Source organism: Nerophis ophidion, linkage group LG25, assembly GCF_033978795.1.
Source record: "Nerophis ophidion isolate RoL-2023_Sa linkage group LG25, RoL_Noph_v1.0, whole genome shotgun sequence".
NCBI classification, from domain to species: domain Eukaryota; kingdom Metazoa; phylum Chordata; class Actinopteri; order Syngnathiformes; family Syngnathidae; genus Nerophis; species Nerophis ophidion.
In genome coordinates, this window is record NC_084635.1 from 25,102,838 (window position 1) to 25,115,305 (window position 12,468).

The 12,468-nt window shown below is 41.1% G+C and overlaps 1 protein-coding gene across 1 annotated transcript in view; it reads right to left on the reverse strand.

Annotated features, from left to right (window-relative positions):
• The window catches only part of cdhr5a (cadherin-related family member 5a), a 66,512-nt gene that overhangs the window by 35,993 nt on the left and 18,051 nt on the right, over positions 1 to 12,468 (reverse strand). Inside the window, exon 2 of the mRNA XM_061887163.1 lies at positions 931 to 1,103. Within this exon, the coding sequence (XP_061743147.1) occupies positions 931 to 1,103 (173 nt within the window). The remainder of the gene's footprint in view (positions 1 to 930; positions 1,104 to 12,468) is intronic.

A 12,468-nucleotide genomic window follows, 5' to 3' on the forward strand; every position in this document is an offset into this window, starting at 1 on the left:
GTTCCTGAGCCCATGTGGTTATATCCTTTACACACTGATGTCTGTTTTTGATGCAGTACCGCCTGAGGGGGTCAAAGGTCCGTAATACGTGCAGTGATTTCTCCACATTCTCTGAACCTTTTGATGATTTTACGGGCCGTAGATGGTAAAATCCCTAAAATCCTTGCAATAGCTCGTTGAGAAATGTCGATCTATAACTGTTCGACATTTTGCCTACAAATTGGTGACCCTCGTCCTAACCTTGTTTGTGAATTATTTAGCATTTCATGGAAGCTGCTTTTATACCTAATCATGGCACCCACCTGTTCCCAATTAGCCTGCACACCTGTGGGATGTTCCCAATAAGTGTTTGATGAGCATTCCTCAACTTTATCAGTATTGATTGCCACCTTTCCCAACTTCTTTGTCACGTGTTGCTGGCATCAAATTCTAAAGTTAATGATTATTTGCACACAAAAAAATGTTTATCAGTTTGAACATCAAATATGTTGTCTTTGTAGCATATTCAACTGAATATGGGTTGAAAATGATTTGCAAATCATTGTATTCCGTTTGTATTTACATCTAACACAATTTCCCAACTCATATGGAAAAGGGGTTTGTAAAAATAATTGTGTTTGTTTTCGCCACGAGTGTAACAGAAGCCAGTCAACTTCAAGAACAGTGCTGGTGATTTCAGAGATCGCCTGCAGTTTTAGCTCAGTAGTCTGTACGCTGGCCTCTCACACCGTCAACCTGGTTTCGCGAGTCCCGCCCGGGGCAGTAGGGAAAATCAACACAGCCAAGAGAGAGAGTACACATTTGCTTCACGAAGCTTTGCTGTCTATGATTGACAGCTATGAACACCAATCATTGCATTCCGCCACATTAATGCTGTCCTGTTTATACATGCCAGCAAAATACAAAAGTGTGTTTCTGTGTACTGATTACCTCATAGTCCAGTTCTTTTTTCACCATCAGGACTTTGCCTTTCAGATAAAACATTTCTTGGGGGTTGGCCACGATCGTTAGAGTGACATCACTGCCAGAGCTTATTTTAACCACCTGGATGTCAGCAGTGTTGTTCTCGGGGACGACGACAGGGCCAGGAGGCACTGTGCAAACTGAGAAAGGTGTGAAAGTTCAGTTTGTACAGAAGGACAACAAGTCTTGCATCAGCATGTGAAAGCAGTGGGAATTGCAGAAATATTTCATTTTTTTTAATTATTGTAACCTTTCTACTCCAATATGACTGACGCAAGTCTCTCATTGGACAGATACCACTCGTTCATAACTTCTGTTAGTGCACACCATGAATAACAAATCTTTGTTTGAATCATTTGCAGGACAGGAAAGCAGAGAAAGATAACCTTTTAAGTGGATTACATTTCAATATAGTTAAAATAATCCATCCATCCATCTTCTTCCGCTTATCTGAGGTCGGGTCACGGGGGCAGCAGCCAAAGCAGGGAAGCCCAGACTTCCCTCTCCCCAGCCACTTTGTCAAGCTCTTCCCGGGGGATCCCGAGGCGTTCCCAGGCCATCCGGGAGACATAGTCTTCCCAAGGTGTCCTGGGTCTTCCCCGTGGCCTCCTACCGGTCGGACGTGCCCTAAACACCTCCCTAGGAAGGCGTTTGGGTAGCATCCTGACCAGATGCCTGAACCACCTTATCTGGCTCCTCTCCATGTGGATGAGCAGCAGCTTTACTTTGAGCTCCTCCCAGATGGCAGAGCTTCTCACCCTATCTCTAAGGGAGAGCCCCGACACCCGGCGGAGGAAACTCATTTCGGCCGCTTGTACCCGTGATCTTGTCCTTTCGGTCATCACCCAAAGCTCATGACCATAGGTGAGGATGGCAACGTAGATTGACCGGTAAATTGAGAGCTTTGCATTCCGGCTCAGCTCATTCCTCACGACAACGGATCGATACAGCGTCCGCATTACTGAAGACGCCACACGGAAAATCAACACAGCCAAGAGAGAGAGTACACATTTGCTTCACGAAGCTTTGCTGTTTATGATTGACAGCTATGAACACCAAAGTGAGGGAAGAGTGGATCTCAGGATCCACTCTTCCCTCACTCATGAAAAAGACTCCAAGGTACTTGAACTCCTCCACGTGGGGGGAATTTCACCCTTTTCCGGGCGAGAACCATGGACTCGGACTTGGAGGTGCTGATTCTTATCCCAGTCGCTTCACACTAGGCTGCGAATTGATCCAGTAAGAGCTGAAGATCCTGGCCGGATTAAGCCATCAGGACTACATCATCTGCAAAAAACAGAGACCTAATCCTGCAGCCACCAAACCGGATGGCCTCAACGCCCTGACCGCACCTAGAAATTCTGTTCATAAAAGTTATGAACAGAATCTGTGACAAAGGGCGGCCTTGGCGGAGTCCAACCCCTCACTGAAAACGGGGCCGACTTACTGCCGGCAATGTATTGAGTCTGATCGTACAGGGAGTGGACCCCCACAATCAGACAGTCCGATACCCCTTACTCTCTGAGTACTCCCCACGGCCGAATGCCTTATCCAAGTCCACAAAGCACACGTTTGAGTTTGAGTTTGTTTTGAACGTGCAAGCATACAACATGATACATCACAATTTCCAGTTTCTCTTTTCAACATGTCCGAAAAGGAGTAGGAAGAAGCAGAGCTTACCTACCCTTTTTCTTTACATAACAGTTGCTAAAACTTTTGTTCACTTCCTGTTCTCAATATATTCACAATGTATACTCCATAAGTAATAAGTAATCACAATAAAAATAAATAAATAGTTGGTGAAGTAAGTTTTATTCCATACGATGAGATAAGTAAGATTATTTTGAGAATGAATGGGTGAATAAAATCAGAATGTTTATCATGGTTCTTCTTTTTTCTACTTTGTAAACACTTCCAATTTGAAGAGTTTCTTGAAGTGGATCATATTAGTACATTGTTTGATTGCTTTAATTAATCCATTCCATAATTTAATTCCACATACTGATATACTGAAGATCTTAAGTGTTGTACGTGCATAACAATGTTTTAAATTACATTTTTCTCTAAGATTATATTTCTCTTCTTTAGTTGAGAAGAATTGTTATATATGCTTGGGAAGCAGGTTATAGTTTGCTTTGTGTATCATTTTAGCTGTTTGCAATTTCACTATGTCGTGGAATTTCAGTATCTTTGATTCAATAAATAAAGGGTTTGTATGTTCTCTATATCCAACATTATGTATTATTCTAACTGATCTTTTTTGTAACACTGTTAGTGAATGAAGTGTACTTTTGGAATTATTTTCCCATATTTCTACACAGTAACTCAAATATGGTAACACTAGTGAGCAGTAGAGAATATGAAGTGATTTTTTTGTCTAGAACATATTTATCTTTATTCATTATTGATGTGTTTCTTGCAACTTGATGTTGTATATTTTTTACATGAGATTCCCAGTTCAAATTTCCATCAATCATCATACCTAGAAATTTGGTTTCATTTACTCTTTCAATTTCTATTCCGTCTTTTTGTATTTGTGTTTGACTTTCTCTTCTACTGTTACCAGATACCATTATTTTAGTTTTACTGAGATTCAATGATGGTCTGTTTTTTTCAAACCATTTTTTTAATTTGTTCATTTCTTCTGTTATTATTTGTATTATCCTCTGTGTGTTCTCTCCTGAACAAAACGCCGTAGTATCATCCGCAAATAATATTAAATTTAAATCTCTTGTAACTTTACAAATGTCATTTATATAGAGATTGAATAATTTAGGTCCTAGTGTTGATCCCTGAGGTATTTAGCGTTGTAGAAGTGTGTTCGCCTAGCTTCACGTATTGTTTCCTGTTCGTTAGATAATTTCTTATCCAATTTAAGACTAACCCTCTGATGCCATATAGTTCTAGTTTTTTTTATTAAAATATTGTGATTAATTGTGTCAAATGCTTTAGTTAGATCCATAAACACTGCTGCCGCACATTTTTTACTATCTATTGCATTGGTAATTTCTTCTGTGATTTCAATTAAAGCCATTGAAGTTGAAACATTAGCTCTGTATCCATATTGGTTGTCTTCGAATATTCTATATTTATTTATAAAACTCTCTAATCTGTTATTGAACAGTTTTTCAATGATTTTAGAAAATTGTGGAAGTAAAGAAACAGGTCTATAATTTGTAAATAGATGTTTGTCTCCAGTCTTATAAATTGGTGCAACTTTAGCTATTTTCATTTTGTTTGGAAATGTACCTGTTTGAAATGATAGGTTACTAATATACATTCATGGTCCTGAGATCTCATCAATAACCTTTTTTATCGTATCCATATAAATTCCGTTACAATCAGTTGAAGTCTTTGATTTATATTTTTTCACGATTTTAACTATTTCCTCCTGTGTCACATTTCTGAGGAACATGGAGTTGATTTTGCTCTATGATATCATTATAGTCCTCAATTGAAACTGGGTCTGGAATCTTTACTTCCAATTTTGGTCCAATATTTACAAAGTAATTATTAAAGCTTTCGACTAGTTCCTTTATGTTGTCATTATGTTTATTTCCATCTAAGAAGTATTGGGAGTAATCCCTCTTAGTGCCATTTTTAATAATGCTATTGAGAATGCCCCATGTTGCTCTCATATTATTTTTGTTCCTGTCCAATAATTCACTGTAATATTCTTTTCTACATGATCGTAGTATGTTTGTTAACTTTTTTTTACACTTTTTGTACTTAACTTCTGCCTCTGTAGTTCTTTGTACTATAAATTTTATATATAGTGTATTCTTCTTCTTACAAGCCTTTTTTAATCCTTTTGTCATCCATGATTGATTATTCTTTCTCTGTTTACTACTGAGTTGTCTCCATGGACAATGTTTGTCATAAAGTATTATGAACTTGTTTAAGAAATGTTCATATGCTTCATCAACCTCTTTTCCATTGTACACATTGTCCCAATCTTGCTTTTGTAGCTCCATTTTGAAATCAATCATCCTCTTCTCTGTGCACAGTCTTTGAAATGTCCTTTTGTTTTCCATGTTCTTTTTGCAGCTTCCATCATATATTGTAAAAACTGGCAGATGATCACTAACGTCGGTTATAAGTAAACCACTTGTAGTGTTATTATCAAAATCACGTAGACTGGTTGGGCAAACTCCCATGCACCCTCAAGGACTATGCCGAGAGTATAGAGCTGGTCCACAGTTCCACAACCAGGACAAAAACCACACTGTTCCTCAATTATAATTTAAATAAATATATTGTAATGCACATTGAAGGCAAATTACCACTTTTGGCAATTTATACTCGTGATTTCCAACCTGTGTGCTGCGGCACATCAGGTTTCTGCATGATGACTGATGAGCTCTCTGAGGCCAAATTCCTTTTGACTGAAAGCAAAATGAGAAAATCAGCGATCTTTGAATAGAACTTGCCACCAGAGCATTTTTCGAGTTAACATTTCGCTGTTTTGAGTTGATCTGGGACCTTTTCCAATCCTTTTAGTGACTTTTTCATTGTAGAAAAAACAATTCGCAACAACTCCAACATCTTTTTCCAGCGTTATTGGGGACTGGACTCGTTTTTGGACCCTGATTTCTGTTGGGCAGGGTCACAGTTCTGTTGTAAAGGAACGAAGGGTGGAATTCGCCTATAAATAATCGGACAAGATTTGGTTAGGAGTCTTTGCTAAGCGCTGCCAGTGTGGAGGTGTACCATAGATACTAGAACACCCTTCTTGTATTACGTCTGTGGCTTTACTCTGACTGATCTTGTGTATGTGCACACTCAAACTCAATTCACCTGGGGGCCACTGGATGCACAGTCTGTGGGAGGCTGGGCCGCAAGAAAAGAAAATATTACAGCGTCCTGGAAAAGTTAGTGCTGCAAGGGTTTCAAGGTATTTCTTCTGTTATGTTTATGTTGTATTACGGTACGGATGTTCTCCCAAAATGAGTTTGTCATTCTTGTTTGGTGTGGGTTCACAGTGTGGCGCATATTTGTAACAGTGTTAGAGTTGTGTATACGACCACCCTCAGTGTGACCTGTATGGCTGTTGACCAAGTATGACTTGCATTCACTTGTGTGTGTGAAAAGCAGTAAATATTAGGTGACTGGGCCGTCATGCAATGGCAGTGCCTTTAAGGTTTATTGGCGCTCTGTACTTCTCCCTGTGTCTGTGTACCACTCCATAGAGCGGCGTTTTAAAAAGTCATGAATTTTACTTTTTGAAACTGATACGGATAATTTCCGATATTACATTTTAAAAACTAGCAATTCGATATTATCGGACATCTCTACAAATAACGGTTTGAATTGGTCCAGGTTATCGGGGACTGTTATTACTGACGGACAGGTACGCGGTGTGACTGCAGCCTGGAACGTATGAAAACCCTCGTCTCCATCTCTGTTGCTTCCACTCATTTGCTGCTTTTCCACTAACGCAGGGGTAGGCAACCCAGAACGTTGAAAGAGACATTTTGGAGCCAAATAACGCAACGCTGTCAAGCGCCATTCATATGAAACTTGCTGGCCGCACTAAAAATTAGACTTTTATATTAAGGGGGGGGGCCGCAAAATACCGTCTCGCGGGTCGCAATTGGCCCGCGGGCCGCGTGTCTGAGACCGGTGCTCTACAGGCACATATACGTGTGTACGAGACAGCCTTGAGTGACAGCGATAAACGGCATCCATCTTATTTGGGTCAAAGTAAAATTTTTATTTTATTTAATTTGTAACTATAACACTCCGGTGGTGTGATCTTTTTTTTGAGCCACACTGCAAAAACTGAAATCTAAGTAGGATTAATTATATCAAATAAGGGTGATATTTTCTTATTTCCTGTTCGATAAAATAATTCTTCTCACTAAGCAGATTAAACTGACAGTTAATATTTAAACATTTAACATCTGACATTTCTAACAATTTTGAACATATATATATATATATATATATATATATATATATATATACATATATATATATATATATACTGTATCTGCCACCTAATCAACGTTTTGTTCTCCTTCCCTGCTATCTCGGTCTGGCTACGGCGCAACACTTCCTGCTTCCTGCTAAATTGAAACTTGTGAAAGGATACTCACTTTGGAATGACAAGTGAGTATCCAATCATAGTCTCGTTATCGTTAGGCATACTTGCCAACCTTGAGACCTCCGATTTCGAGAGGTGGGGGCTGGGGTGTGTGGGGCGTGGTCGGGGTGGGGCGGGGTGCGTGGTTGGGGGCGTGGTGTGATTGGGGGCGTACTAAGAGTTAAATATTTAATATATATATAATACTTGACTTTCATTGAATTCTAGCTATATATTTATATATATATATATATATATATATATATATATAAATAGCTCGGTTGGTAGAGTGGCCGTGCCAGCAACTTGAGAGTTGCAGGTTCGATTCCCGCTTGTGCCATCCTAGTTACTGCCGTTGTGTCCTTGGGCAAGACACTTTACCCACCTGCTCCCAGTGCCACCCACACTGGTTTAAATGTAACTTGGATATCGGGTGTCACTATGTAAAGCGCTTTGAGTCTCTTGAGAAAAGCGCTATATAAATATAATTCACTAATTCACTAATTCACAGTATTATTTATATATATATATATATATATATATATATAATACTTGACTTTCATTGAATTCTAGCTATATATTTATATATATATATATATTTATACATATATAGCTAGAATTCAATGAAAGTCAAGATATATATATATATATATATATATATATATATATATATATATATATATATATATATATATATATATATATATATATATATATACAAATACTTGAATTTCAGTGTTCATTTATTTACACATATACACACACATAACACTCATCTGCTCATTGTTGAGTTTAGGGTTGAAATATCCATCTTTGTTCTATTCTCTGTCACTATTTTTTTAACCATATGCATGCACAGTTAGACTCTCTGGCAGTGGTGTCAGAGAAAAGACGTCTAGCAAAACTCCTAGCCATTATGGACAACACCTCCCACCCACTACACTCGGACCTTGCGGAGAGAATGAGCATGTTCAGTGGAAGGCTCAGACTCCCAAAATTTAACACGGAACGACACAGGAGGTCCTTCATACCGACAGCCATCAGACTATATATTGCATATGTTCCTTGACTGCACTTAAATGTAGTATATATGTAGAATATATTTATATTATTCATATATTATATATATAATATATTATATATGTAACACGGAACGACACAGGAGGTCCTTCATACCGACAGCCATCAGACTGTATAATGCATATGTTCCTTCTTGACTGCACTTAAATGTAGAATATATGTAGAATATATTTATATTATTCATATGTTATATATATAATATATGGCATATATTATTTATTATTATTATTGTTTATTGTGAGCGAACTGGGGTGCTGAATTTCCCCCAGGGATTAATAAAGTACTTTCTATTTTATTCTATTGTATTCTACTGTATATATAATATTATTTATTATTATCATTGTTTATTGTGAGCGAGCTGTGGTGCTGAATTTGGTCCAGGGATCAATAAAGTACATGTATTATTATTATTATTATTCTATTCTACATTCTATTCTATTCTATGTACACTAGATAGCAGTATTGTCCTGTTTAAGAGTGTCACAAGTTTCACAACATTGGTGCTTACGGCAGACGAACTGCTTTACGGTAGACGAAAACGTGACTGCTGTTGTTGTGTGTTGTTACCGGGCTGGGAGGACTTTAATGAAACTGCCTTACAATAAACCCACATAAGAAACCAAGAACTCGCCCTCGATCATTCTACAGTAATAACGTCATTGGGCAGGCTCGCTCTTTATACTGTGGGGAAGCGGACGTGAAAACAGACTGTCGACACGTCACTCAGGTCCGCTTGGAGCTGGAGGGGGCGTAGCTTCCAGCTCCACCTGAATTTCGGGAGATTTTGCGGGAGAAAATTTTCCCCGGTAGGTTTTCGGGAGAGGCACTGAATTTCGGGAGTCTCCCGAAAAATCCGGGAGGGTTGGCAAGTATGACGTCAGGCTACTTGGATAGGCTACTGTCAACACCTTTAATCTGATTGGCTATCGCAACTGTTTCTTAACTCTATGTGTTCTCAAATTCATCCGTTAACGGTCCCGGTGAGTATCCAATCACAGGACGCGTAAATGTTACGTTCAACGTGAGGCCAGCTCGAAGGCCTTACTGACAATAACTTGTGATCTGACTGGCAACTGTCTATCAACTGTATGTCCCCGTTTACTTACAGTCCACTGACGCCCACGTTGTTGATTCTGAAGGCCCTGGGTATAAAATAATGGGGTCCCACAGTAAATTCTTGGGGTCCCACTTTTTTGTAAGCGTTTTGAAAACAAATAATAAACGTATGCATTGTCCAGTTATATCTCACATTATATACTGTGTTTTGGAAAACTTTACTTAATTCATTAAAAGAAATAATATAAAAAGAAGACAAATTTCCATTCAATAATATCTAAATGTATTCAGTTATAAATATTCATTCACTTTCTTCTTTCCTTCATGGATATAAACTTTACTGTTGCTGGTAGTTTTTCTATGTTTTTATTTAATAAGTTGTAGGTGTATTTATTTCAGTATAAAAGTGTAAAAAGGGTTTTGCTTGGGTCATGAAATGATGATAATGGTGTGCCAGGGCATACGTACATTTTATATTTAACGCTTAAATCTATGGAGTCTACATCAACTTAACATCTATTCCTCATTTCAAAATGTTTTAGTTTTTTTAAGTTATTTTTTTATTTGTTTGTTTTCCGCCCTTTTTGTCAAACAAAACTGTTTTTTTATGGCAAACACAAAATATGTAAAATCTTCCAACAAAATTATTTTTCAAAGTGGAATATTTGATATGACGTAATCGGGGTTGAGGTGTGTGGGGGGGGGAGGGGTAGGGGGTAGCGGGGTATGTAGATTGTAGCGACCCGGAAGAGTTAGTGCTGCAAGAGGTCCTGGGTATTTGTTCTTTTGTGTTTTTTTTGTGTTGCGGTGCGGATGTTCTTCCGAAACGTGTTTGTCATTCTTGTTTGGTGTGGGTTCACAGTGTGGCGCATATTTGTAACAGTTTTAAAGTTGTTTATACGGTCACCCTCAGTGTGACCTGTATGGCTGTTGACCAACTATGCCTTGATTAACAATCAATCCACTACCTCGCTCTCTGTCTCTCTCTGTCTCTGCTCCTCCCTCGCAACTGTTGTTGCGCGCACACACCTTCACGATTTGTTTTGTTTTTAACCCCTCCTAACCATGTACGTACATTGAAAATACAAGCTACCTTGAAACAAAACGTTGGACATTTGAGGCATTTAAGAAACCATGCCCGGACACCCCAGACAGTCCTGCAAAAAAGGACATGTCCGGGGAAAAGAGGACGTATGGTCAGTCTAGCCCTGGGCATGGCAACATAAGCTAGCTGAATTCTGAATGTATACAAACTAAAACTAAAAACAACAGCACGGGAACGAGTATAATATGACATGAAGATAATATAAATAAAAAAATATTTTATCTTTAAAGGGGAACATTATCACAATTTCAGAAGGGTTAAAACCAATAAAAATCAGTTCCCAGTGGCTTATTTTATTTTTAGAAGTTTTTTTCAAAATTTTACCTCCATCCATCCATCCATCCATCATCTTCCGCTTATCCGAGGTCGGGTCGCGGGGGCAGCAGCCTAAGCAGGAAAGCCCAGACTTCCCTATCTCCAGCCACTTCGTCTAGCTCTTCCCGGGGGATCCCGAGGCGTTCCCAGGCCAGCCGGGAGACATAGTCTTCCCAACGTGTCCTGGGTCTTCCCCGTGGCCTCCTACCAGCTGGACGTGCCCTAAACACATCCCTAGGGAGGCGTTTGGGTGGCATCCTGACCAGATGCCCGAACCACCTCATCTGGCTCCTCTCGATGTGGAGGAGCAGCGGCTTTACGTTGAGCTCCTCCCGGATGGCAGAGCTTCTCACCCTATCTCTAAGGGAGAGCCCCGCCACCCGGCGGAGGAAACTCATTTCGGCCGCTTGTACCCGTGATCTTATCCTTTCGGTCATGACCCAAAGCTCATGACCATAGGTGAGGATGGGAACGTAGATCGACCGGTAAATTGAGAGCTTTGCCTTCCGGCTCAGCTCCTTCTTCACCACAACGGATCGATACAACGTCCGCATTACTGAAGACGCCGCACCGATCCGCCTGTCGATCTCACGATCCACTCTTCCCCCACTCGTGAACAAGACTCCTAGGTACTTGAACTCCTCCACTTGGGGCAGGGTCTCCTCCCCAACCCGGAGATGGCACTCCACCCTTTTCCGGGCGAGAACCATGGACTCGGACTTGGAGGTGCTGATTCTCATTCCGGTCGCTTCACACTCGGCTGCGAACCGATCCAGTGAGAGCTGAAGATCCCGGCCAGATGAAGCCATCAGGACTACATCATCTGCAAAAAGCAGAGACCCAATCCCGTGGCCACCAAACCGGATCCCCTCAACGCCTTGGCTGCGCCTAGAAATTCTGTCCATAAAAGTTATGAACAGAATCGGTGACAAAGGACAGCCTTGGCGGAGTCCAACCCTCACTGGAAACGTGTCCGACTTACTGCCAGCAATGCGGACCAAGCTCTGACACTGATCATACAGGGAGCGGACTGCCACAATAAGACAGTCCGGTACCCCATACTCTCTGAGCACTCCCCACAGGACTTCCCGAGGGACACGGTCAAATGCCTTCTCCAAGTCCACAAAGCACATGTAGATTGGTTGGACAAACTCCCATGCACCCTCAAGAACCCTGCTGAGAGTATAGAGCTGGTCCACAGTTCCACGACCAGGACGAAAACCACACTGTTCCTCCTGAATCCGAGGTTCGACTATCCGGCGAAGCCTCCTCTCCAGTACACCTGAATAAACCTTACCGGGAAGGCTGAGGAGTGTGATCCCACGATAGTTGGAACACACCCTCCGGTCCCCCTTCTTAAAGAGAGGGACCACCACCCCGGTCTGCCAATCCAGAGGTACCGCCCCCGATGTCCACGCGATGCTGCAGAGTCTTGTCAACCAAGACAGCCCCACAGCATCCAGAGCCTTAAGGAACTCCGGGCGGATCTCATCCACCTTGCCGCCGAGGAGCTTTTTAACTACCTCAGCGACCTCAGCCCCAGAAATAGGAGAGTCCACCACAGATTCCCCAGGCACCGCTTCCTAAAAGGAAGACGTGTTGGTGGGATTGAGGAGGTCTTCGAAGTATTCCCTCCACCGATCCACAACATCCGCAGTCGAAGTCAGCAGAACACCATCCGCACCATATACGGTGTTGATAGTGCACTGTTTCCCCTTCCTGAGGCGGCGTATGGTGGTCCAGAATCGCTTCGAAGCCGTCCAGAAGTCGTTTTCCATGGCTTCCCCGAACTCTTCCCATGTCCGAGTTTTTGCCTCCGCGACCGCTAAAGCTGCACACCGCTTGGCCCGTCGGTACCCGTCCA